General features: G+C 42.0%; 1 protein-coding gene across 2 annotated transcripts; it reads right to left on the reverse strand.

Moving 5' to 3' along the window:
- Positions 1 to 217: 217 nt before the first annotated feature.
- LOC140495757 (regulator of cell cycle RGCC-like) lies at positions 218 to 17071 on the reverse strand. Of its 2 annotated transcripts, none has more exons than XM_072594831.1 (5): positions 16990 to 17071; positions 12344 to 12508; positions 7045 to 7122; positions 3045 to 3107; positions 218 to 643 (listed from the first exon to the last, which is right to left on the reverse strand). In XM_072594831.1, the coding sequence occupies exons 1-5, from the start codon at positions 17015 to 17017 to the stop codon at positions 633 to 635; spliced, it is 345 nt and encodes a 114-aa protein (XP_072450932.1). In that variant the 5' UTR covers positions 17018 to 17071; the 3' UTR covers positions 218 to 632. The 2 variants fall into 2 exon arrangements, with proteins under 2 accessions (XP_072450932.1, XP_072450933.1); XM_072594832.1 differs by lacking the exon at positions 16990 to 17071 and adding an exon at positions 14632 to 14651.
- Between the last annotated feature and the right edge of the window lie 5739 nt (positions 17072 to 22810).

Raw genomic sequence — 22810 nt, forward strand, 5'->3', positions numbered from 1 at the left:
AACGGTGGTGCAATCTCTCATACTATGTTGTTAGCCTAGATTATGCTGAAGCCCCAAAATATCGAGTCCCCCACTTATGCAGGACATCTCTTGCTCCCACAATTCCCATTCAGGGGGTCGCAATAACTTTGAAACCTCAAAATGAGGTCACAGTGGGGAACAAAGTTTTGGAAACACTGACAGCGTTTAGGGTAGAATTCAATCAAGACAAAATATATAGAGTTAAAATATTTTATTTGTTTCAAATAGATAAATATTTAAAATTTACAAAATATACAAGTAAGTAGACAGGTCTCCAGATTTGAAGCAGGAATCAGATGATGTTAAGATTGCTGGCTGCCTCCAGTGTGCTATAGAACTTAAGCTGCTTTCAAGATGACTGACAGGAAATTTGCAACGACATAAACAATTGAATCGATTTGCAATGCAACCTCCTTCCTGTACAGCTCGGTTGCCTGCAAAAGGCAGTGACGTCCTATAAATAGTTCCGCTAGCTCGATTTTTCTGTCAACTTTGCAAGCGACGGTTGAAGCATGTGAGGCCATGCATGTCCAAGGCTGCATCCGGTCAGCAAGACCTCTTCACGCACTGTGATTCCTTGTGAAACAGGAGCTGGCTGGCTCATCTCTTACTTACATCATCTCTGTAACAAGGAAAAAAAAACTTTGACTGCACGTTGCAGCAGACAAGCAAAAACTCAAAGGTGAAGGCAGCTCATTGCAGGCTGTATTGGTTAATTGCAATGTGAAAATGTAATTGATATCAAAAATGACAGTAGCGTTTGGAAACACGTAGCCTTGCAAGGGCTGTGTACATTACAATTCCTGTCTAAAAGGCTGTTTGTGTCTTCAGAATGATGTTGTAAGGCAGGATTTCATCATATCAGGTTAAATAAGTCAAAACAGTTGGAGCCCCACCTAATACTTTCATGCATGCATATGGTGAGGCTCTGAGATAATGAGCAGTTGTGCAGCACCTTCAAACCCCCACAGGTAATTTGCACAGGGAAATTAAGGTGATCGCCTAAACTCATGATTTTTAATTGCAAATTAGTGAAAGTATTCGAGGCCACAGTTTGAGGATTTTGTTATCTTGATCAGCATTTGCAATTGAATGCCTTAGAATCTGAAGGAGGGGAAGGAGGGAGTGCTAGTGAGAATAGAACCCAAATCTTTCATTATTGTACCTGCAAACTAGAGTTCATGTCTGAAACAAGGACTTACATTTTTGTAGCACCTTTCACAACCATAGGTGCCAGAGTGTTTTCAGGTCATTGAATTATTTGAAGTGTAATCAGTTTTATAATACCGAAAACAGGGCTATCAGCTGACCACAAACAGATTGGTTGATTGACCTGCACACCAGAAAGAATTCCTGAGTTCAGAGCTCTTCACTCCACAGTGCCATGGCAGAGAAAAGGAGGAGATTTCTCCCCAAGGTCCTGATCAACATTTATCTCTTAGTCTAGGTTAGAGTGGTGCTGGAAAAGGTCAGCAGGTCAGGCAGCATCCGAGGAGCAGGAAAATCGACGTTTCGGGCAAAAGCCCTTCATCACCAATGAGGCTTTATCTCTTAATCAATATCACTAAAACAGTTATCTCATTATTATCACAGCGTTGTTTGTAGTAGCTTGCTGTGTGCAAATTGGTCGCGGAGGTTTCCTGAATTGCAAACTGACCTCACTTTTAAAAGACTTAGTTGGCCAGAGGTTTTAAATAAAATGTTTTAAGTGCCCTATAGTTGCTTAGAAATGTTCATTTCTTTTTGTTCCAAGAAAACAAATAGGATTATTTACCTGTTGAAAAGTACTTTAATTTGTAGCTGAGATAAAGATGCTATGGGATGTAAGGTTAACTAAACTTGCAGTGGCGGTTCTGAAGGGGTGAGTCCAGTTTGTTAAAGTCCAGAACAATTTGTGAGAAGTTTGATAAAGTTAAATATTGGTGATCAGCAAAAAGAGTTGTTTTTCATTTTTCAGGAGGGTAACTGCAACACATTGGTTTCCTGTGGATTGCCTGCCGAGCCTGAAATGTTGCTTAAATCTTTCTGTGAGTTGGTTATTTGAGACTGCCTGGTGAATTACAATCTGCAATTGTCAGAGGATTGTCTCAATCTGAATATTGTGATCAAGGAGACATCATTGGTGGCTGGATAGTCACTTTGTTGCTCTTTTCCTGGGGATGTGAAAATTGGCTTCTGACAACTATGAACATTATGGCTCCATGGATGGGTCTTAATTTGGAAATCAGCTACTTTGTTCTCCACTAACATTCAATTCTTACAACTGTTCGTATCTGAATGGCATAATGTTCAAGGCTGTGGCCAAGTGCTGGAAAGTAGGCTTATTGTAGGTCAATACAAACTCGATGGGCTCAAGGATCTCTATGCTTTGAATCTATGACTATGATACAATGAGTCAGGAGTCACTGCTTTTGATCTGAGCTGAACTGCATTGAATCATAGAATCCCTATGGTGTGCAAGCAGGCCATTTGGCCCATCGAATCCACACTGATCCTCTGAAAAGCATCCAACCCAGACCAATCCTCTATCCTTGCATTCCCTAGCCTGCACATCTCTGGATATTATGGGCAATTTAGTGTGGTCAATCCACCTAACCTGCACATCTTTGGGCTGTGGGAAGAAACCAGAGCACCCGGAGGAAACCCACACAGACACAGAGGAGGGGAGCATGCAAAATCCACACAGACAGTTGGCTGAGTCTGGAATCAAATTGGGTCCCTGATACTGTGAGGCACCAGTGCCAATCACTGAACCATGCTGTTGACAAGCAAAACTTGTGACATAGTCCCAAATACAAGGCTGGTTTGCTAACTTAAAATCAGTCATGAGTTGCAACAAGATAACGTGTCCAAATTGGAGAGTAACTGAATAATCAGTTGGGCAGCTGAAAATACGAATGGGAGGTGACAGCATCTCAGTCTGAAAATGATTGCCTATTGCTTACTTAGAAAATGCTTCTTTACCCACAGTGCGGATTTGAAAGGAAATTCTCTAGAGATCTCCTGACAAACATATTATGTACCTGCCAAAGTTTGGTCAAGGTCCGCGATAAAATCCTCCAGATCCCTCGTGTCTCCAAGTTTGGCTTAAGGGAGAGAACAAAATCAAAGTGTTTAATGTACATGGTGAAAATACTCAAAAATAGCAACAGCAGTAAGAGGCTATTCAGCCCAATTTCCAGGACCATACTAACCCACCAGCATCATTAGGCATATTGTCTTTACGAATATATATATATAGAGCAGGAGAAGACCATTGGCTCTCATACCTTTCTACAGTTTAATAAGATTGTGACTAATCTGACCGTAACCTTCAATCCTTCTCCAGATTAACGAGAGGTGAGCAATAAATGCTGGTCAGCCAGTGACCCCATGTTCCCCAAGTGAATTTAAAAAATCCACATTTCCATTTATCTCTGATAACCTTTCACCCACTTGCTTGACAAGGATCTGTTCACCTCTGCCTGAAAATACATTCAAATATTCTGCCTCCTTTTCATCAAGAGTCTTCCAACAAAGTGACCCTCTGTTGGGAAAAAAGAAATTGTCTCAGCATTAAATAGTGATCCCCCTAGTTCCGGATTTTCCCACAAAAAGTAATATTCTTTCTATATCTACTCTGTCAAGATCCCTCAGAATCTTATGTATTTCAATCAAGTCACTTTTTATTCTTCGAAACTGCAGTGGCTAGAAACAGATCCTGTCCAATCTTGCATCATTAACCAACCTGCTCATTCCAGACATTAGTCTGGTAAACCTTCTCTGAACTACTTTAAATGTATTTGCAACTTTCCCTGACCAATACTGTACACAGTATTCTCGATACAGTCTCATCAGTGCCCTATATAATTGAAGCCTTACTTCCCTACTCATGTATTTAATTCTTCTCCTGATTAATAATTTTCTATTTACTTTGGTAACCACTTGCTCTGACTGCATAATAGCCACTTGCAGCTCACAAACAAGGACACCCAGATCCTTCTGCATCTCAGTTCTATACCTCACCAGATAAATAAAATGCTTCTTTTCTGTGACAAAATGGACAATTCCATATTTTCCCACGCTACTCTATTTGCCTCATCCATTAGTAGAAAGTTGCAATTTCAATGGCTATTTCAGAATTATATATACCTTAGGATCCTGCCTTTGAACCAGTATATAAATAAAGCCCAGCCTGTAACTGTCACTTTGCACTTACTATGTGGCAAGTATTTCGATCCACGCACAGTGACCACTCTGATTCGACCTTGTCTGAGAGGTTCCAAGACCTCAGAGCCCCAGAGGGTGTTTGGATAATGTCCTCAGGCATAACATGCAAACTCTAGTGCTTTGTCTTCTCTTAGCAGTCCCCAGGGAGATCAGTCCCAGTTAAATAAATCCCAAATGTACAGAGTTTTATTCAAATGTCCCTAAGTGTCTTACTCATGGACTCACTGGCCTTTCATAAATTCAAAAGGTATACATTTGGATTATCTGCCCTTTCCTGCAAAGTTGCAGCAGCTCCAAGGAATTTCCAAGGAAATAGCAAATTCTAAGGCTGAAAGCCTCCAATTTACAGTGATTCCTCATTTGAAATATGTCCATGGATACTAGCAATCATTTTTGCAAATGAATAGTAATTGCGAATGATCAAAGACATTAAATGTTATTTGTGTGCAGAAACATCACAGCCAACTTTGATTCCAGCCTCATTCTATACTTTTGAGAGCAACACTAAATGATTAGCAGCAGTTTCATTCACAAACTACAAAAGTGTATGTTCTGCTCGATGATAAATCTCTTGTATCTAATCGAATAGTTTGGTCACGTATTCATTACCCCATTGGAAATAGTCAGTTTCTACATACTCCATCTGATCACCCAGAAGTTTTTAAACAGCTTTATGAAATCACCCGCTAATCCCTGCTTTTCACAAAACCAGTCCTTTGGATCAGTCTTGATGCTGGTCTTCACACTCCTTAGGGGATGTTAATGAGTAAAGTTGACGGCATTATTAAAGCACACAGTGTCCTTTAACTGTTAAAGACTTGCCATCAACTCTGAGTACTCTCTCCTGCCTGTATACTTGTTTTGCTATACTATATTGACAAGCTTACTTTGAAGGAATTTTTTTCTACATCCTTTTCCATGTCTCCATTACTTGTTTGTATACCAATACCCAACATTTTATTTTACTCATTGTTGGAATTTTACGTTTCTCAGATTGTAATTTGCCATGTTTGGGCTCAATTGAATAATTTATCTGAATCCTTAACTGCCACATTCTATTTCCTTGCCTTCTCTATAGGAGGCCTCAGTTCATTATCTGTAGATATTTTCAAATTAACCTGCCCAGAAATGTTGTGATACAAATTCTTAATAATAAATGTGACGACATTAAACTAGACAGACTGTATTGAGAAGCACTGCACTGCAGGTAGTGATCTCAGCCAAGGTTGTGGTATGATTTGACACAGATGGCACATCCCCTATAGTGAATGAGCATTGTCAGGATTTCAGTTCTGATTAGCTTTACCCCTACATTGACAAGCAATCCATGGACAAGGTCAAATTCAGCTTTGATACCTGTAACACTAAAAGCCTAACTCACTGTCAAAGCTCTGGCATGAATGAGATATTGGAAATTACTGGCAGCCAAGTGTTGGCAGGAGCTGGTCTCTGCAGGAGGGATGAGGAGGAAACTGGAACAGGACTGAGGTGGAGTTCATTGATTCAGTAACTAGTAAAATTTGTGTCTGGATGAATGTGCGAACGTAATGCTATAATATCCTGGCATCCCTTTGAAAGGTCTGTTTGCAGTACTGGAATATCCCATAACCTGGAACTGGACTAATAAGATCCTTAAGATTGCTACCCAGTAAGCCAATCAGACCAAGTAGATCTCCGAACCAATTGGTCTCAAATCTAACGTTGATCACTCGTCTGCTATTTTCAAACTTAATCATTGTACCAAAAGTTTAATCCTGGTTTATTAATCTCTCATTCTGTACCAAGATATCTCACAATCATACTTGTAAAATAATGGTCAAAATTGATTTGACAATTCAGAAAGGGAATTACAAATGTAACCAGCTTACTCCTTCACACCACCCCACCACTATCACCAAGCAGTACAAAACATGCATGCAGGCTTTCAAACACTTTGGACTCAATCATTTCTCTCGTCAATGCTTGGCAATCTCAAGCTGACTAGCGACTCTCAATAGCCTAGCCCTATTTTACGAAGCCCACTGTAAAGGTCCAATATAGGCATGCTTCTGATCAGTACTAACAGGACGCATCATATAGTCCAAGATGCAAAGCGGATGGACAAGAATAAGGGTAATAGATAATAGGGCTGGTATTTTATAAAGGGGTATGATAGCAATGGAGAGTAACTCAATCTACCTCCACAATGAAGGTAAAAGGAAATGAAAACAGAAACAAGTGAGATCCTGTTTCATCTTCGAATAATATAAGAAATGAGGAAGAGGTGGGAGCTTTGAAGATGAAAAATATGACATGAGAAGAGAGAGAAGCTCTTGTGAAGCAGGTAGGGAAAATAAGAAAAAAAAAATCAGCTGAGATGGAAAATAGGGATATACATCATAGATATGTAAATCCACTGCTCAATGAAAAAGACTGGTGGGTGGTGGGGGGGGGGGGGGGGGGGGGTGGAGGGGTGCAGGCGGCAGTGAAGGAGAGAAATATTGTTACAAAGATATGGATCTTGAACCCAAGGCACTGCAAAGGATAGCTACAATTAAGGCGTGAATTTCATATCAGTTTATACATTAAGTCTGCTCAACCCGTATCCCGAGGCTGGGGAATTCCCTCCACAACTGTAAGTAACATCACAGTGACTGAAAGAGCGTGCCAGCAAATGTACAATTGTTGTTTGGAGTGACTCGGGGGATGAAACACAGTATCAATCATGAGCCTGGACTTAAAGTTCCTGATCTTCACAGGTATCTGGACATTGCTGCTACCCTTGCAGAAATGCCAAGAGCAAAAACTTAGAAATGCAAATTATTTACTTCTTACCTTTGGATGAAGTTGTGTCCACAGAGTTCAGTTTTTCAATACTACAGTTCAAACTGCTCGCAGAAGATGAGCCTGTACCTGTCAGTAATAAAATCAGACATCTGAGAGCATTGCTTTGATCTGATGTTTGCCTGAAATCATTTTAGACGAATTACAGATATCAGAGGCCAGCTTTCACTTCACACATCAGACCTCGTGGAATCTGTTCTGTGAAAGATACAGAGTGAGAAGTTTGTCTTTATACTGCGTGTTCTGAAACTTTCAGCTCAAGATATTTGCTCCCAATCCTACTCAGAAAACATTAAGCAGTGATACACTGTATTGGTAGTAATGGATCTTGCTGTGTGCGCCATTAACTAATTTGGTTCCCCAAATTACAAACAGTATTGGCTGTGAAGTGCTTTGAGATATCTTGAGGTCTTGAAAGAGCCTGTATAAGCAGTATCTTGCATGACTAGAATTAAAGTGTAAATGACTCATTCTTGACTAACGAACTGTGACCATTTACATGAAGTGATACTGCAAAGAAGCACTCTGAAGTCAGCCAAAAATTACACTTGGCTTTCCCCCTTTTCCAGGAGAGGAAGAGAAACTAATCACCGTGCTTAGGAATTGCTTTGTCATGGCGTTTTAGTTCAGGCAGATGACACCAAGGATCTGGCATTCATCCCTGACAAAACAAAGTGTACATTTTCCAATCCGATTTCCGATCAAGTTGGCAAATTGTCTTGAGAAATGCAGAAGATTGTTAAACATTAGAGAGGTTGCACATCGCAAGTAGAGTCGAAAGATAATCAGATGGGTTAATATAGATTGGTGCAGTGGAAGGGTAGGGCAATAAACAGAAGCTTCCATATTCAAAGGGTAATTTTATTGTCGACTTATTGAAAGAAAACCCTTGGGTTTAGATGGGTTTTTGTTTAATACAATAAGTTCAATGAGGAGTGAAATCTAAAACCAAAGTTGCACCCAATTCTGTCAATTCTTTCATGATTGGGGACATCACAGTTGCACCCACATGATTGGAACAGTGGGTACATTCTTCATCCAGCTAGTTCAATTGGAGGTTTATCAGCAAGCGATACTCCCATGCATGGAAGGAAAATTTCTGGGCTTCTCTCAACTTGAGAGACAGTGACATGGGATGGGTTACTTCAACACCCTAAGTCATGTTATCACTATCAAAATGAATCCCAAGAAAAAAATGACTTGTTTTATCTTAGCAACGTTCACTACCTCAGGATACTCAATAACACTTTGCACTAATGAAGTACTCATGGTAGTCCTTGTTGTAGGTTGAGACATGCAGACGCCAATTTACACAGAGCAAGCTCTCATAGGGACCTACATGATAACGAGCAGAGACTCTGTTTTAGAGAAAACAAAACACTGTGGATGCTGAAAACGTGAAACAAACACAGAGAATGCTGATAAAACTCAGCAGGTCTGGCAGCATCAGCGGAGAGATAAACAGAGTAAACATTTTGAATCTTGTCTGGCTGTTATAGAGTCATACAGCTGCATGGAAACTGTCCAGTTCTTGAGAACTATTCTGAAGAAGTTGTATGACAAAACATTAACCCTATTTCTCTCTCCCCACTGATGCTGGTAGACCTGCTGACTTACTCCAGCATTTTCAGTGTTTATTCCTTTTTAGAGAAAGTGGTTGAAGGATAAGCATTGGCCAGAAGGCCAGGGAAAACCATTCTGTTATTCTTTGAAAACTGCTGTGAAATCTTTTATATCCACTTGAGTGCAGATGAGGCATTGCTTTAATGCAACACGGCAATCACATTTGTGAAGCTTCAAAAAGGTATGGGTGCGATTGTATAAAATCCATTCTGATAAAAATATTATTTTCTGTCATAAGAGATTAAGGCTTCAATGGACGGAAAATATTGAGACAGATTGGAGCTCATAACAGGATTAGTGTAAATGTCTATCTCAACCCAATGGCAGGATGTAAATTTTAACACAAATAGAAACCTAATCCTATCTGAATGAATAAACACCATTAATGTACATTTTAGGAACTATTACCTCAGTAATATCTTCAAAGTGCTTAGTTGTGTTTGACTGCGATAAATAAAAGGCAATATTTCCCAGAATAAACACCACAAACAAATTCAAGCTAATTTAAATTCCTGCAGCCAAGTCAAGTGCTGTGGTCTAGATCATAGGGCTGATCTCTCATTAGAGAGAAGACTTCTGGTGATTTAACCTGGGGGTCACCATACTTCCGAAAGAGGAAGGACCATTCTCCGAAGCTGCTCTGATGCAGTGACCTGAGCCATCTTCCACTTCATCTGGAGGCCTAAGATGGACCATTTCCACAGGGACAGCATGTGCAAAACTCTGGATAAAGAGGGGGTGAAAACATACCCAATGCCGCTCTCATTCTGCTGGCCATCTTTGTGTGTGGCTGGATCAAGCTGTGCCTAGACCCGCAAACACAAGTGTCTCTACATATAAGGGTTCTACCCGTCCCTGGTGTTACAAAGGATGGGACTGTCCTTGTTGCTGCAGAATGCAACAAGTAGTTGGACCATTCCATATTGCCTCCACTTTATCGAGATATTTACAAAGAAAAACACCATTGACTATAGGTCCATCAGGAAGTGATCACCACATAGACTTTTCGAAATCCTGAGGAAAAAGGTGAGGGTAGATCCTGCCAGATTGTTCCCTGAGCAGACTATCAGAGTCATTTGGCAGAATGCCTCGTTGCCAGAACTTTCCAACAAGCACCAAGACATTGCTTGGCTGGGGGTGAGAAAGGAACTACCTGGGACATACTTTACACTCATTCTCTCTGTGCCACCGCATGCTACCCTCGAAGCAGCTGAAGGAGGGTCGAGATGTCACACACCTACTGCTGGAATGGGCCTTTGCAAAGGCAGTCTGGAGGAAGATGGAATGGGTTTTGTCGAGGTTCAGCCCAAGCCGCTCCACGATGCGGAACTCTGCTCTCCAGTCGGTTCACTGGGATTCACACGAGACAAACATCAACTGCACCTGGATGACTATCATCCCAGTGAAAGACACTCGTTAATCTGCCCAAAACATGTTGGCCTTCCAGAACATAGAGATGACCTTGACCGACCGGCATATTCCAAGGTCCAGGACTACATGCTGAGGTATGTACTAAAGCTTGGAGCACTTCTGCCAAGAAATAGTGGGGAAAGACCACTGTCTGAAGGGTTTTTGCTGAAGATAAATGGGGGTTCCTTCAGTTATCGGACCCACCTGGTGCCTCAAATGCATGTAAATATAATCTTGTATATGTAAGAGGTGTCTTTGGTTATTTATTTAGATCGAGTCAAACTCCAATGTTTGTTTGTTGCCTTGTACAGAACTGAACTGCATTTGTGACGATGTATATTTGCAAAACTATTTATGAATAAAGTGTGTTTTGGAAATGAAAAGTAAGAGGGGTTGAGAAGGAAAGTCCTTGATGCAGAGACCTCAGCCAGTGGGGGGGATTGAATCCATATTGTTGGCATCACACTGCTTCATAACCCAACCCCAACATTCCTGCAGCACACGTTTGGTCCAGGACATAGGATCATTGAATCCCTACAGTGCGCAAACAGGCCATTTGGCCCAACAAGTCTACACTGATCCTATGAATAGTATCCCACCCAGGCCCACTCCCCTACCCCTATTACTCTACAATTCCCCTGACTAATAAACCTAAACTACACATTCCCAAACACCATGGACAATTTAGCGTGGCCAATTCATCTAACTTGCACAACTTTGGACTGTGGGAGGAAATTGGAGCATCCGGAGGAAACCCATGCAGACACGGGGAGAATGTGCAAGCTCCACACTGACAAATGCCCGAGGCTGGAATCGGACCCGAGTCCCTGGTGCTGTGAGGCAGCAGTGCTAACCACTGAGCCACATAGAAAAGGGACATTTTTGGTTTGGTAAAGTAATAAATTAGTGAAAGGCATCTGAACTCCCTTTATAAAAATGGAAAGATTAAGGCACCCATTTTGTAATGTAACAGTGGAAAACATTTGCCTCAGGGTGAGTGAACTGTAGTGCAGTGATGCACAGAGCAACCTAAGCAGCTAGCACTGGTTCAAGCAAATCCCTAGCAGGCAATCATAATCAGTTTGTACTTTGTTACAGTGAGTGTAATGTTCTTGGACTAGTGGACCAGGGAAAAAGTGAGGACTGCAGATGCTGGAGATCAGAGCTGAAAATGTGTTGCTGGAAAAGCGCAGCAGGTCAGGCAGCATCCAAGGAACAGGAGAATCGACGTTTCGGGCATGAGCCCTTCTTCAGGAGCCCTGAAGAAGGGCTCATGCCCGAAATGTCAATTCTCCTGTTCCTTGGATGCTGCCTGACCTGCTGCGCTTTTCCAGCAACACATTTTCAGCTAGTGGACCAGGGGCCTGGATTAAAAATTCCAACGTTAGCATAATCCCATCATGGCAATTTAAATCTGGACAAGCAAATCTGATATAAATAAAAGTGATCAGGAAACAGTAGGATTATTGTTAAAAAATAAGTATCTCATTCACTAGCTTCTTTTAAGGATGAAAACCTGCTGTCATTATCCTGCCTAGCCTCTACATGATTCTAGTCCAATATCAATCTGGTTGACTCTTGCCAATCTTCCATAAGAAACTAGAATTCCTGCAGTTATTTAAAAAAAAACAGTCAATAACCACTCAGTGCAATTAGGAATAGGCAATAAATATTGGCTTTGCCAGCAGCATCTACATCCCAAAAATATTTTTTTCCCTCAAATGGCATGTGTATCCAAAACTGCTAACATTGAATTATATGGAGTGCACAGTAAAGACAAAGGACACTTGGCACAGCAATGTGATGACAACGTTGAATGCTCTACATGTCTCCTCCCATGCTTTTTCACATCCAACCCCACCAGCAAATCCTTCTAATCCTTTCTCCCCAATGAGCTTCAAACATCTTTTTACAGATGCTTAGCTCCAAAGAGTATGTTTCCAAACTGACAGTGACAGTTTTGTGGCTACTTCGATCTTCTTTTCGATCCCCTCAAACAAGCATCTCCTGTGACCTATGACTCTTCCATACAAAGTGAAGATTGCCTGGGTGTTGGTATTTAGTCAGCTGGAATCCACAGCATACCAGAAGCATGTCCTAGACCTGAATGCTTCTCAACATCAAGCTCAAGCTGTTTTGCCCCTTCTGGTTTTAAAACAAAAAGTAACTGAACTGTGGCCGCAGAATATAATTGTTACACCGCCCCACTGACTCTCATGTGTGTGTTGAATATTCAGATAAGCTCGGCAGTACTCACTCTCCGAGTCATCGATTCCACTGTCAGCAGCATTAGTAGCACCCAACTTCTTCATTTGATTCAAGTGTTCCTTGTACTGAACACCAGTGTTTGCAGAGTAGGAGAGGTCTTCCACGACTGAATTGAATTCATTCAGGACAGCATCAAAGTCATCTTCATCCCACACTAAAAGTTTTGTTAAAAAACATCACATTTCATTAAGATTCTTTGTGGAAAAACACCTTATAGCCATAACATGTTCACACTGGCATTAAGAAAGGTAGTGCCTTCTAATAACAAAACAATCCAAATGTGCTTTGTAGGTTCTGTATTTACATATATACCATCATTGCCTATCACAATTCATTACAGTTATATATCAAATGCTGCCTTTTCAACAATGCCCCTGTCTAACTAACTTAAAAAACACAAAAGTTAGTATTTGTGGTACAGCATCACTCTTGCCTCATTAGTTCAAGTCCGGCTCCAGGTACATGAGCAAATTGTCTCACTGACAGTCACTGCATTACAAGGGGATGCTCTATTCTCATTGTCTTTGAGATGCTCTGTCTTGCCCTCTCAGGTGGGGATTAAAGATTACAAAGCTCTATTTCAAAGAAGGTCTTCTAAATATCCCAGGAAAGACATAGGCTTCAACCAACATCATTAGACTAGATTAGATTCCCTACAGTGTGGAAACAGGCCCTTCGGCCCAACAAGCCCACACCGACCTTCCAAAGAGTAACCCACCCAGACCCACTTCCCTCTGACTAACGCACATAACACTATGGGCAATTTAGCATGGCCGATTCACCTGATCTGTACATCTTTGGACTGTGGGAGGAAACCGGAGCACCTGGAGGAAACCCATGCAGACACAGGGAGAATGTGCAAACTCCACACTGACAGTCGCCCGAGGCTGGAATTGAACCTGGGACCCTGGTGCTGTGAAGCAGTAATGCTAACCACTGAACCACCGTGCTTAAAATGTGAATCCTCATTACCTCACAGCTGTCCATAAGACAGAGCAGAAGGAGGCCATTCAGCCCACCAGGGTGAAAGTGAGGACTACAGATGCTAGAGATCAGAGTTTAGATTAGAGTGGTGCTGGAAAAGCACAGCAGTTCAGGCAGCATCCAAGGAACCCTCCTGATGAAGGGCTTTTGCCCGAAACATTGATTTTCCTGCTCCTTGGATGTGGCCTGACCTGCTGTGCTTTTCCAGCACCACTCTAATCTATTCAGCCCACCAAATCTGCTCTCCCATTCAATGATATGATGGATAATTTGATAATCCTCAATTCCACTTTCCTACCTTTTCCCCATAACCTGTAATTCCCCAATAATTAAAAATCGGTCTACCCAGCCTTCATAGCCCTTTGCAGGAATGGTTCACTACGCTCTGAGAGAAGAAATTCTTCATCATATCTTAAATATCTAACTCCTTCCTCTGAGATAATGCCCTCGGGCCCTAGACTCTCCCACAAGCAAAAACAACCTCTTCACATCTACCCTGTCAAGCCTCTTAAGCTCCTCAGGATTTTGGTCATTGTGACTGTAAAGCAGTTGGATATGCCCTGAGATCCTAGAAAATCATACTGCCAGAACCAAACTCCTGTTGTAGTCTCAGGTGGGAGATAATGTTGGACACCAGCAGAAACCCATGATGTCCTTTTTTTCCAAGCACAGTGCATGACACTAAGCCCTGAATGTTACTAATACCAGTCCAAGACTTAGCTGGATTGGCTAGGCTAAATTGCCCAGGGGTATGTAGGTTAGTTGGATTAGTCATGAGAAATTGCAGGATTACAGGGAATACAGTTGGGAGATTGGGGGGGGTGGGGGGTGGTGGGGAATGGATCTGGGTGGGATACTCTTCAAATTTGAGGGGCTGAATGCCCTGCTTCTGCACTGTAGGGATTTTATGGTTAAAATCCCAGGAACTGGCCAAGATTACCCCACTGAGGTAGGAATTGTAAATCCTTCCAGCCTTACTTCATCAGCCTAGGCCAACCTCGTCCAATCAGATTATTGTTGGTAAATTCCACACAGATTATATAAGGTTTTTAAGTGGCTTTTCTCCTTACGTCATGAATGAGTACTCAGCACAAGACCTTATTAATACCCTCCAGATCTTAACACACAGCCTTTAACTCTCAATCAAAGTGTCTTCAAGCCACCTGTAGCAGGCAGCTCAGGAACTAAATGTTTAGAAGAAATGCAGGTTATATACAGCTAGTTTTATTAAAGTGTTTAAATAATTCTTTCTCAGTAAAAGGAGTTACTGGTGTGGCTAGCATTTATAATTACCCATGTTCAGGAGCTGCCTTCATCTGGTGTAGGTATACCTGTTAGAAAGGAGAGAGTGAGGACTGCAGATGCTGGAGATCAGAGCTGAAAATGTGTTGCTGGAAAAGCGCAGCAGGTCAGGCAGCATCCAAGGAGCAGGAGAGTCGACGTTTCGGGCATGAGCCCTTCTTCAGGAATGAGGAAAGTGTGTCCAGCAGGCTAAGATAAAAGGTAGGGAGGAGAGACTTGGGGGAGGGGCGTTGGAAATGCGATAGGTGGAAGGAGGTTAAGGTGAGGGTGATAGGCTAGAGTTGGGGTGGGGGCAGAGAGGTCAGGAAGAAGATTGCAGGTTAGGAAGGTGGTGCTGAGTTCGAGGGTCGGGACTGAGACAAGGTGGGGGGAGGGGAAATGAGGAAACTGGAGAAATCTGAGTTCACCCCTTGTGGTTGGAGGGTTCCTAAGCGGAAGATGAGGCGCTCTTCCTCCAGCTGTCGTGTTGCTATGGTCTGGCGATGGAGGAGTCCAAGGACCTGCATGTCCTTGGTGGAGTGGGAGGGGGAATTGAAGTATTGAGCCATGGGGTGGTTGGGTTGGTTGGTGCGGGTGTCCCAGAGGTGTTGTCTGAAATGTTCTGCAAGTAGGCAGCCTGTCTCCCCAATATAGAGGAGGCCACATCGGGTGCACATCGAGTACCTGTTAGAAAGGGAGTGTGTGAATTTTGATCCAGTCACAGTGAAGGAAAGGTGATATATTTCCAACTCAGCTTGGAGACTGGCTTGAAGGGACATTTGCAGGTGATGTTGTTACCATGCGACTGTCCTTCTTCCCCCTAGCAGGTATGGGCACAGGTTTTGATGGAACCTTAGTTAACTGCTGCTTTGTATCATGTACATGGTATACACTGCTGTCACTGGGCAAGTGATGAATGTTTAACGGTGTAGTTCAATCAAGTGGGCTGCTTTCACCAAGACAATGTTGATCTCAATCGGGACCCTGCTCCAAAGTTTGGGGACTCTAAACTGGATCCAGTCAGGGCCATCACATTGTAAGAAAACCTCTTGTGATCAGGGGCTGCATGTTTGAAGGGCAGCGTTCCTGATAGTCCTCCTCAGTAACCAGATTGCCAAAATGAGGCTCATGAGTCTGGTAATTGGTGGGCTGACATCAGAAAAATGAGCAGGAAAGCTGTGGGATGATCCAAAAATAAAACCCCACTGGCTTCTGTGAGGGATTTTTACCCAGTCTGCGCTACACACGAGTCCAGCCCTACACTAGTGCTTTCATGGTTACAAGAATTCAGCTGCTTTCCAACCAACCACGCCCCAGAACGCATTTGAACAACTCAAGTTTAACTGGGAGTGAACGATTAGAGATTCCCCTTGCGGTATCTGGGCAGAAACAGTCAACTAATCTGGATAGTTAAGCCCTCACAGACAAGGGCTGGTCCCGAGGCGAATAAAACGATAAAAGTTAACATTATTCGCAGTCTGTGGACAGGCTGGATGTTTCGAGACTGCCACCTTTCATCAGTAATGCCTTGCAGTTCTCACCAAGGCTTCTCTCCAACTCTCTGTTTCGCTCTCCACATTACCCGCCGAGAGATATCAGGTTGGAGTCCCGGGCTGGTCGCAACGCGTTACTCACTTCAGCAGCTGAGCTCCGCACCTGCCTCAATGTCTGAGAGTGTCCATCCCTCCCCGCACTGACACATCAAACAGCTACAAGCAACGGTTCCAGCCAGAGCTGCCTCCGAGCAAGTTACAGCGTCACAGCTGCTGGTAATCTCAATGCCAATGTGTCAATGCCAATTCTCAGACCTAGTCTGTGTCAGAATCAGTGGAAGTGGCAGAGCCAGCCTCCATGCCGATGTCAGTTCCAGTCTCAGCGTGTCTCAGTCCCAGCCCGTGCCAGTTCCAGCCCTAGTGCCAGACTCACTCTCAGACAACTTTATGCCAAACCCATCCCAGTCTCAGTCCCAGTTTTAGTGCTGGTCCCAGTCTAGTTAAGTCTCTGTATCACTTTCAGTGACAGACTAGTCTCAGTCCCTGTCCCAGTCTCAGTGCCAGCCTCCCCTCTCAGTGCCAATCCGAGTCCCAACGCCAGTCTAGTCTCAGTCCCAGTAACAGTCTCAGTCCCAGTTTAGTCCCAGTACCAACTTATCTCAGAGCCAGTCACAGCATCAATCCCGTCTCAGTACCAGCATAGTCCCTGTACCAGCATAGACCCAGTACCAGCATAGTCTCAGAGCCAGCCACAATATCAACCACAGAGCCAACATAGTCTCAGTACCAGCATAGTCTCAGTACCAGCATAGTCTCAAGTGCCAGTCTCTGACTTACTCTCAGTGCTAGTGCCAACGCGCTCAGTCTGATCTCTTACCGGATTTCACAGTCTCAGACGAGCTCATGGTGATACACGCTGCTTCTCTTCTGTGAGTCTTTGTGGGACTTGTACCTTTATCTTCTCCATCCCCGCCCACCTTAACCATTCGGGTCAATCAGAATTCCAGAATAGGTTTGACGGATGGACGCTGTAGCCAATCAGAGAGCGTCAGGGGCGCGGTGGAACGGGTCTGACGTCAGAGAAATTTTAATTCAGAGGGTTTCCCCGGACATCACGGAATCTCCAGTTGACACCCAGCAGCCTTATATATCAATCCAACTTATAGTCGCTTTAGATTTTCAGGGGCTAAAGGTCTTCTTTCCTTCAGCTTCTATATCTGTCATTGAACGGTAACAGCAGAGGCATCATCGTGTGGGTGCAAGGTGTCTGCAAGAGCAGCTCACCCAGTTCAGCATGCCCCACCAATTTCAAAGTGACCCTCCACCTTATTTCATCTTCAGGTGCTTACCCAATTCTACTTCATAAACTGCTATTGAAGCTGCCTCCACCGTATTCTTTAGCAACTGCGTTCCAGATCCTGATCACTTCGTTTTCTGATTCCACAGTCTCTCCTGGTTCTTAGCTCTTATGCCAGTGGGAACAGTTTCCCCCTACCTGCTCTGCTCAAGCACAAAGATTATGAGTGACTGTCAAATCGCCTCTCAAAATTCTGTTCTGGATAGAAAACAGTCCCCCATTTTCTCCAATCTCTCCACACAAGTGCAGCCTCATCTCCAGATCAGTTCTTGTAATCATTTTCTGCACTCTCTCAAAACTATTCCTCCTATATATCCAGAATCAGATACAATATTTCAGTTAAGTCTGAACTAGTGACTTAAATAATAAGTCACTAGTTCAGGTACATAATAATCTACTTACTTTTGTATTCTATGCCTCTCTTAAAAAAGACAAAGATCTTTTGTGCTTTAGTTAGCATTCCCTCAACCTGCCCTGTCACCTTCAATGATTTGCTAAGATTCCCACAGGTTCTCTGTGCCTGCGCAATGGTTGGAATTGTTTCCTTTATTAAAGTGCTTTTTCTTCCTCTTTGAAATGTGTATATTCACATTGCTTTGCATTAAATTTCATCTGCAGTATATCCATACATTCCACCAGACTCGATATAATCTTGATGTTTATCAATATTCCTCACAGTCCACAATACTTCAAACCCTTGGGATTTGTAAATTTAAGAACTGTGGACTACATACTCCAATATATTAATATTTATCAGACATTGGTCCTAATCCAAATCCCTTGGGAACATCTTGCAGTCTGAAAAGCAGCTATTTACCATTACCCCTCTGTACCTGTCACTCATCCAATTTGGTATTCATCTTCCGTTTATTCCATAACCTTCAATGTGGTTAGACAACCTATTATGTAGTACATTGTGAATGCCATTTGGAATACCACCTATACCACCTCAATCACATTATCTTGACAATTTCATCATCAAAAATTGAATCAAATTAGTTGAACACAAATTCCCTTGTTAGATCCCTGCTTGCTTTTCTTAATTAACACGCATTTTGCAAGTGACAGCTAATTTTATCCCAGATTATCATTCCCAAGAGTTTTCCCATCATTAACAGAGTGGCCTATTGTTGTGTTCAGAATTACCTGTTCAATCTCTTTGAAACAAAGAGTGTAAGTTTCACAACTCTCTAGGGAGAAAGTGAGGACTGCAGATGCTGGAGATCAGAGCTGAAAAATGTGTTGCTGGAAAAGCGCAGCAGGTCAGGCAGCATCCAAGGAGCAGGAGAATTAATGTTTCAGGCATAAGCCCTTCTTCAGGAATTCCTGAAACGTCGATTCTCCTGCTCCTTGGATGCTGCCTGACCTGCTGCGCTTTTCCAGCAACACATTTTTCAGCTCACAACTCTCCAACCATACGCATCTCCCCCTCCTATCCAAACTTATCAAAGTAGGATTGGAATATTATGGCCTAGGGATCCACAATTTCCATACCTACTTCCCTGAATATCACCAAATGTATGTGATCTAATTTTAGCCACTTATCACCGTGTGTGGGGGAGGGGGGGGGGCAGGGCACAGTGGCTCAGTGACTAGCGCCAGGGATCCAGGTTCAATTCCAGTCCCGGGCAACTCTCTGTGTGGAGTTTACACATTCTCCCAGTGTCTGCGTGGGTTTCCTCCGGGTGCTCCGGTTTCCACCCACAATCCAAAGATGTGCAGGTTAGATAGATTTGGCCATGCTAAATTGCCTACAGTGTATAGGGATGTGTAGGTGAGGTGTATTATTCAGGGGTAAATGTAGAGTAATAGGGTAGGGGAATGTGTTTGGGTGGGATACTCTTCGGAGGGTCGGTGTGGATTTGCCGGGTCAAATGGCTTGTTTCCACACTGTAGGGATTCTATGATTCTTACGTTCAGCCAGCCTTTCTAATAAAACCTCTGTGTCATTCTTTTAGCTCATACAATATCTCAACGACCTCCTCCTTCATTGTGATTTTGAAGTATTTTCTTCCTTGGCAAAGACTGATTTTAAATTCTCATCTTATCCCTAAGCTGTACCAGCTTCCTCCATACATAATCTCCTTTTTGGTCCATAATCAATGTTAACTCTGTTTCTCTCACCTTAGATGCTACCAGACCTGCTGGAGTTTCTCCAACATTCTCTGTGTTTGTTTCAGGTTTTCAGCATGGACAATATTTTGTCTCCACTCCTCATTTTACTGTCCCTTTACTATCTATTCATCTGTCGAATATTCTTGTATTTTATTTTATTTTAACTGCCACCCTCTTCTCATGCTTTCTCTTTGTTTTGCAATTTGTATTTTTACTTTCTTCTTCAATACTGCAGTCTCACAGGCAGTTAAATACTGGCCTCACTAGCAAAAATCATATCCATAAATGAATAAAAGAACTCAGCCTTATCATAAAATCCCTATGTTGTGAAAGCAAGCCATTAGGTCCATCAAGTCTATACCAGCCCTTAGTAGAGCTTCCATCCACTTGCCCTATCTCTGCATTCCCCATCACTGATCCACCAAGCCTGCACACTGTGGGAAATTTAGCATCGGCATTCCACCTACCCTGCACATCTTTGGACTGTGGAAGGAAATTGGAGCATCTGGAGGAAACCCACACAGTCACCCGAAGCTGGAATTGAACTCAAGTCCCTAGCACTGTGAGACAGAAGTGCTAACCATTGAGCTACCGTGCTGCCCTCATCATAAGACCATAAGATGTAGGAGTCTGTTAGCACATCAAGTCTGTTCCACTAACAGTGAGATCATGGTTTATCTGGTAACCCTCAACCTCACTTTCCTGGCTTTTCCACATATCCCTGATCCCTCTTGTTGTTTAAAAGTATTGCATTATTAATATCACGAGAGCACTTTCTCAAATTCATCTACTTTCTATCATTTCATTCATCATTTAAGAGCTCTGGTTTTGTTTGTCCTGCTGCCCCTCTTTGATGTACACCTTAACAGGACAGTTCAGCCTTCTGACTGATGACTTTAATTTACGTGGGCCAGATTAAATTTTACAGCAATTGGTACTGTTCTTTCAATTATATTCTTTTACACTGGATTTTTCCTTGTCCTTTCTTATATCTCATTTAAATCTTGTAACACTATAATAACTGTGTGCTTTTCCTTTTAACTTTCATACATCTTCGTTTGCAGTAAATGCCAACATTCTACTTTCCTTCTTAGTTACTTACTGTACCTGCATGCTAATGTTTTGTGTTTTATGTTCAAATATACTCAGATCCTTCTCTGCCATTCCATCCTGTAACCTCTCTCTGTTTAAATATTATTTTGCCATTCTGCGTTCCTACTGAATTGGAGAACCTCACATTCTCCAACATTACACTTTGACAATGCAGCGTATCTTGCTACTAGACAAGTCAGATCGTGCAATGAATTCTATCTTGATAAAACATTTTTTTTAACATCTTCATGCAGCTATCATTCACTGGAGCATAGGCACACAAGATGTAGATTTGCATTAACAATAAACCAGATGGTTATTAGACAATAATTAAACAAACCAAGTGATCTAAATATAGATCACAGTTTGAAATATGCTAAAACACTCAGCAAAACAAAGTCTTATCTATAACTAAATGCCATCATTTTACAATGAGTCAGATCCGAAGAAATTATCCTTTGATATCAAATCCACACCGGTCTTTAGGTTTGACTTAAATGTTTCTTCCCCACAGTTCAATCATGTGAACTGTGTGATGTTCTTAAATAAATAAATGGAACAGAAAGCTTCGACTTTCTCAGTCTTTTAATAATCTGCAGATTTCTAATCAACTATTCTTGGTCTGAAAGTTCCACAAGCTGAAACTTTGCACCAAGATAACAGAGCTTTCTCTGTATTGTTCCTTCTGAACTTCACAACTCATGAACATAGAATTAACATTTCGATTACCACATTAAAAAAAAATTGATGCATATGCTGTTGTTACAATGAGGAACAAATGGCAGCTTTTCACACCATCTTGGGCTAAAGTGATATCCTTTACATCCATCTCTGTGGGATTTCAAGTTTGTAGAAACTGAGTCTGGGGTGACCATCATATCTTAATACTACTATATTCAGGTTTTACAAGTGATCTGGTATATCCTCATGTTTCTTCTATGGAAGACTACTAGAGAGATCATTTACATTTGAATGACATTCCCAGAGACACATCCAAACATAAGTTAGCCCTGTCCATCCAGAAAATATTAATGATCTCCATGCCCCTCGGAAATCACTTTGTCAAGGGAAATTGCACATATTCTAAATTTCTTTTGTAAAAGATAAGATGTATCTTTATATGTTCATAAGCATATGATGCAATTGTAAACAGTTCATATTTATCACTGTGCTTAGTATACTGTCAAAGAACTCGAACAAATCTGTCAAAAACAATTTCCTGTTCGTAAAGCCATGTTGACTCTGTCTTATTCTATCATGATTTTCCAAATATCCTGCTACCACTTCCTTCACAAGTGATTCCACTATTTCTTCAGGGCTGTAGATTCCTATTTTCTGTCTCCATCCTTTCTTGGCAGTATTGTATTTGCAGTTTTCTGATCAGCTAAGACCCTTGCAGAATCTATAGAATTCTGAAAGATACTCTTTCCACATCCACTTTCTCTGCAGTAATTTCTATTCTGACTGGAGCCTGCAGGCCATCAGATCTGGAGATGTCTCAACCTTGAGTCCAATTGGTTTGTTCAGTGCATTGTCATTTCTGGCTATTATTGTATCAAGCTCCTTCCTTTTACTATCAGATCTATTAGTGGGCTGGCTTTAGTGAATTTTACTGTGCGACCAGATGCAAAATATTCATCCAAAGTCTCTACCATTTTCATGCTTCCAATTTTTAATTTCCTATTTTACCTGTGAAGGGAGCACATTTACTTCAGTTAATCTCTTCCTTTTCTACACTTGTAGAGACCCTCATTTGGTTTATATTTCCTGCAGTTTAATCTTATATGTGCTTTCTACAATTTTAGTCAATCTTTATTACTTTCTAAGATTGTTCTCACCTTCTGGTCTACCATTAATCATTACTATATTGTATGACTGTTCTTTCAATTTCATGGCTAATCCTCAGTTAGTCACAGGTGTTGCATTTTTCTTGCAGAGATTCTCTTTTACAATGGAGTATATCTTGGTGGTGAATTATAAAATACCTCCTTGCATATCTGTCACTGTTTATTTACCATCTTACATTTCAATTTATTTTTCCCTTCCTTTATGTTACATTATGTTGCAGTTATACAGGATATTGATGAGGCTGCACTTGGAGTATGGCATTCAGTTTTGGTCACCCTGCTATAGG

The sequence above is a fragment of the Chiloscyllium punctatum genome, chromosome 25 (assembly GCF_047496795.1).
Source record: "Chiloscyllium punctatum isolate Juve2018m chromosome 25, sChiPun1.3, whole genome shotgun sequence".
NCBI lineage: Eukaryota > Metazoa > Chordata > Chondrichthyes > Orectolobiformes > Hemiscylliidae > Chiloscyllium > Chiloscyllium punctatum.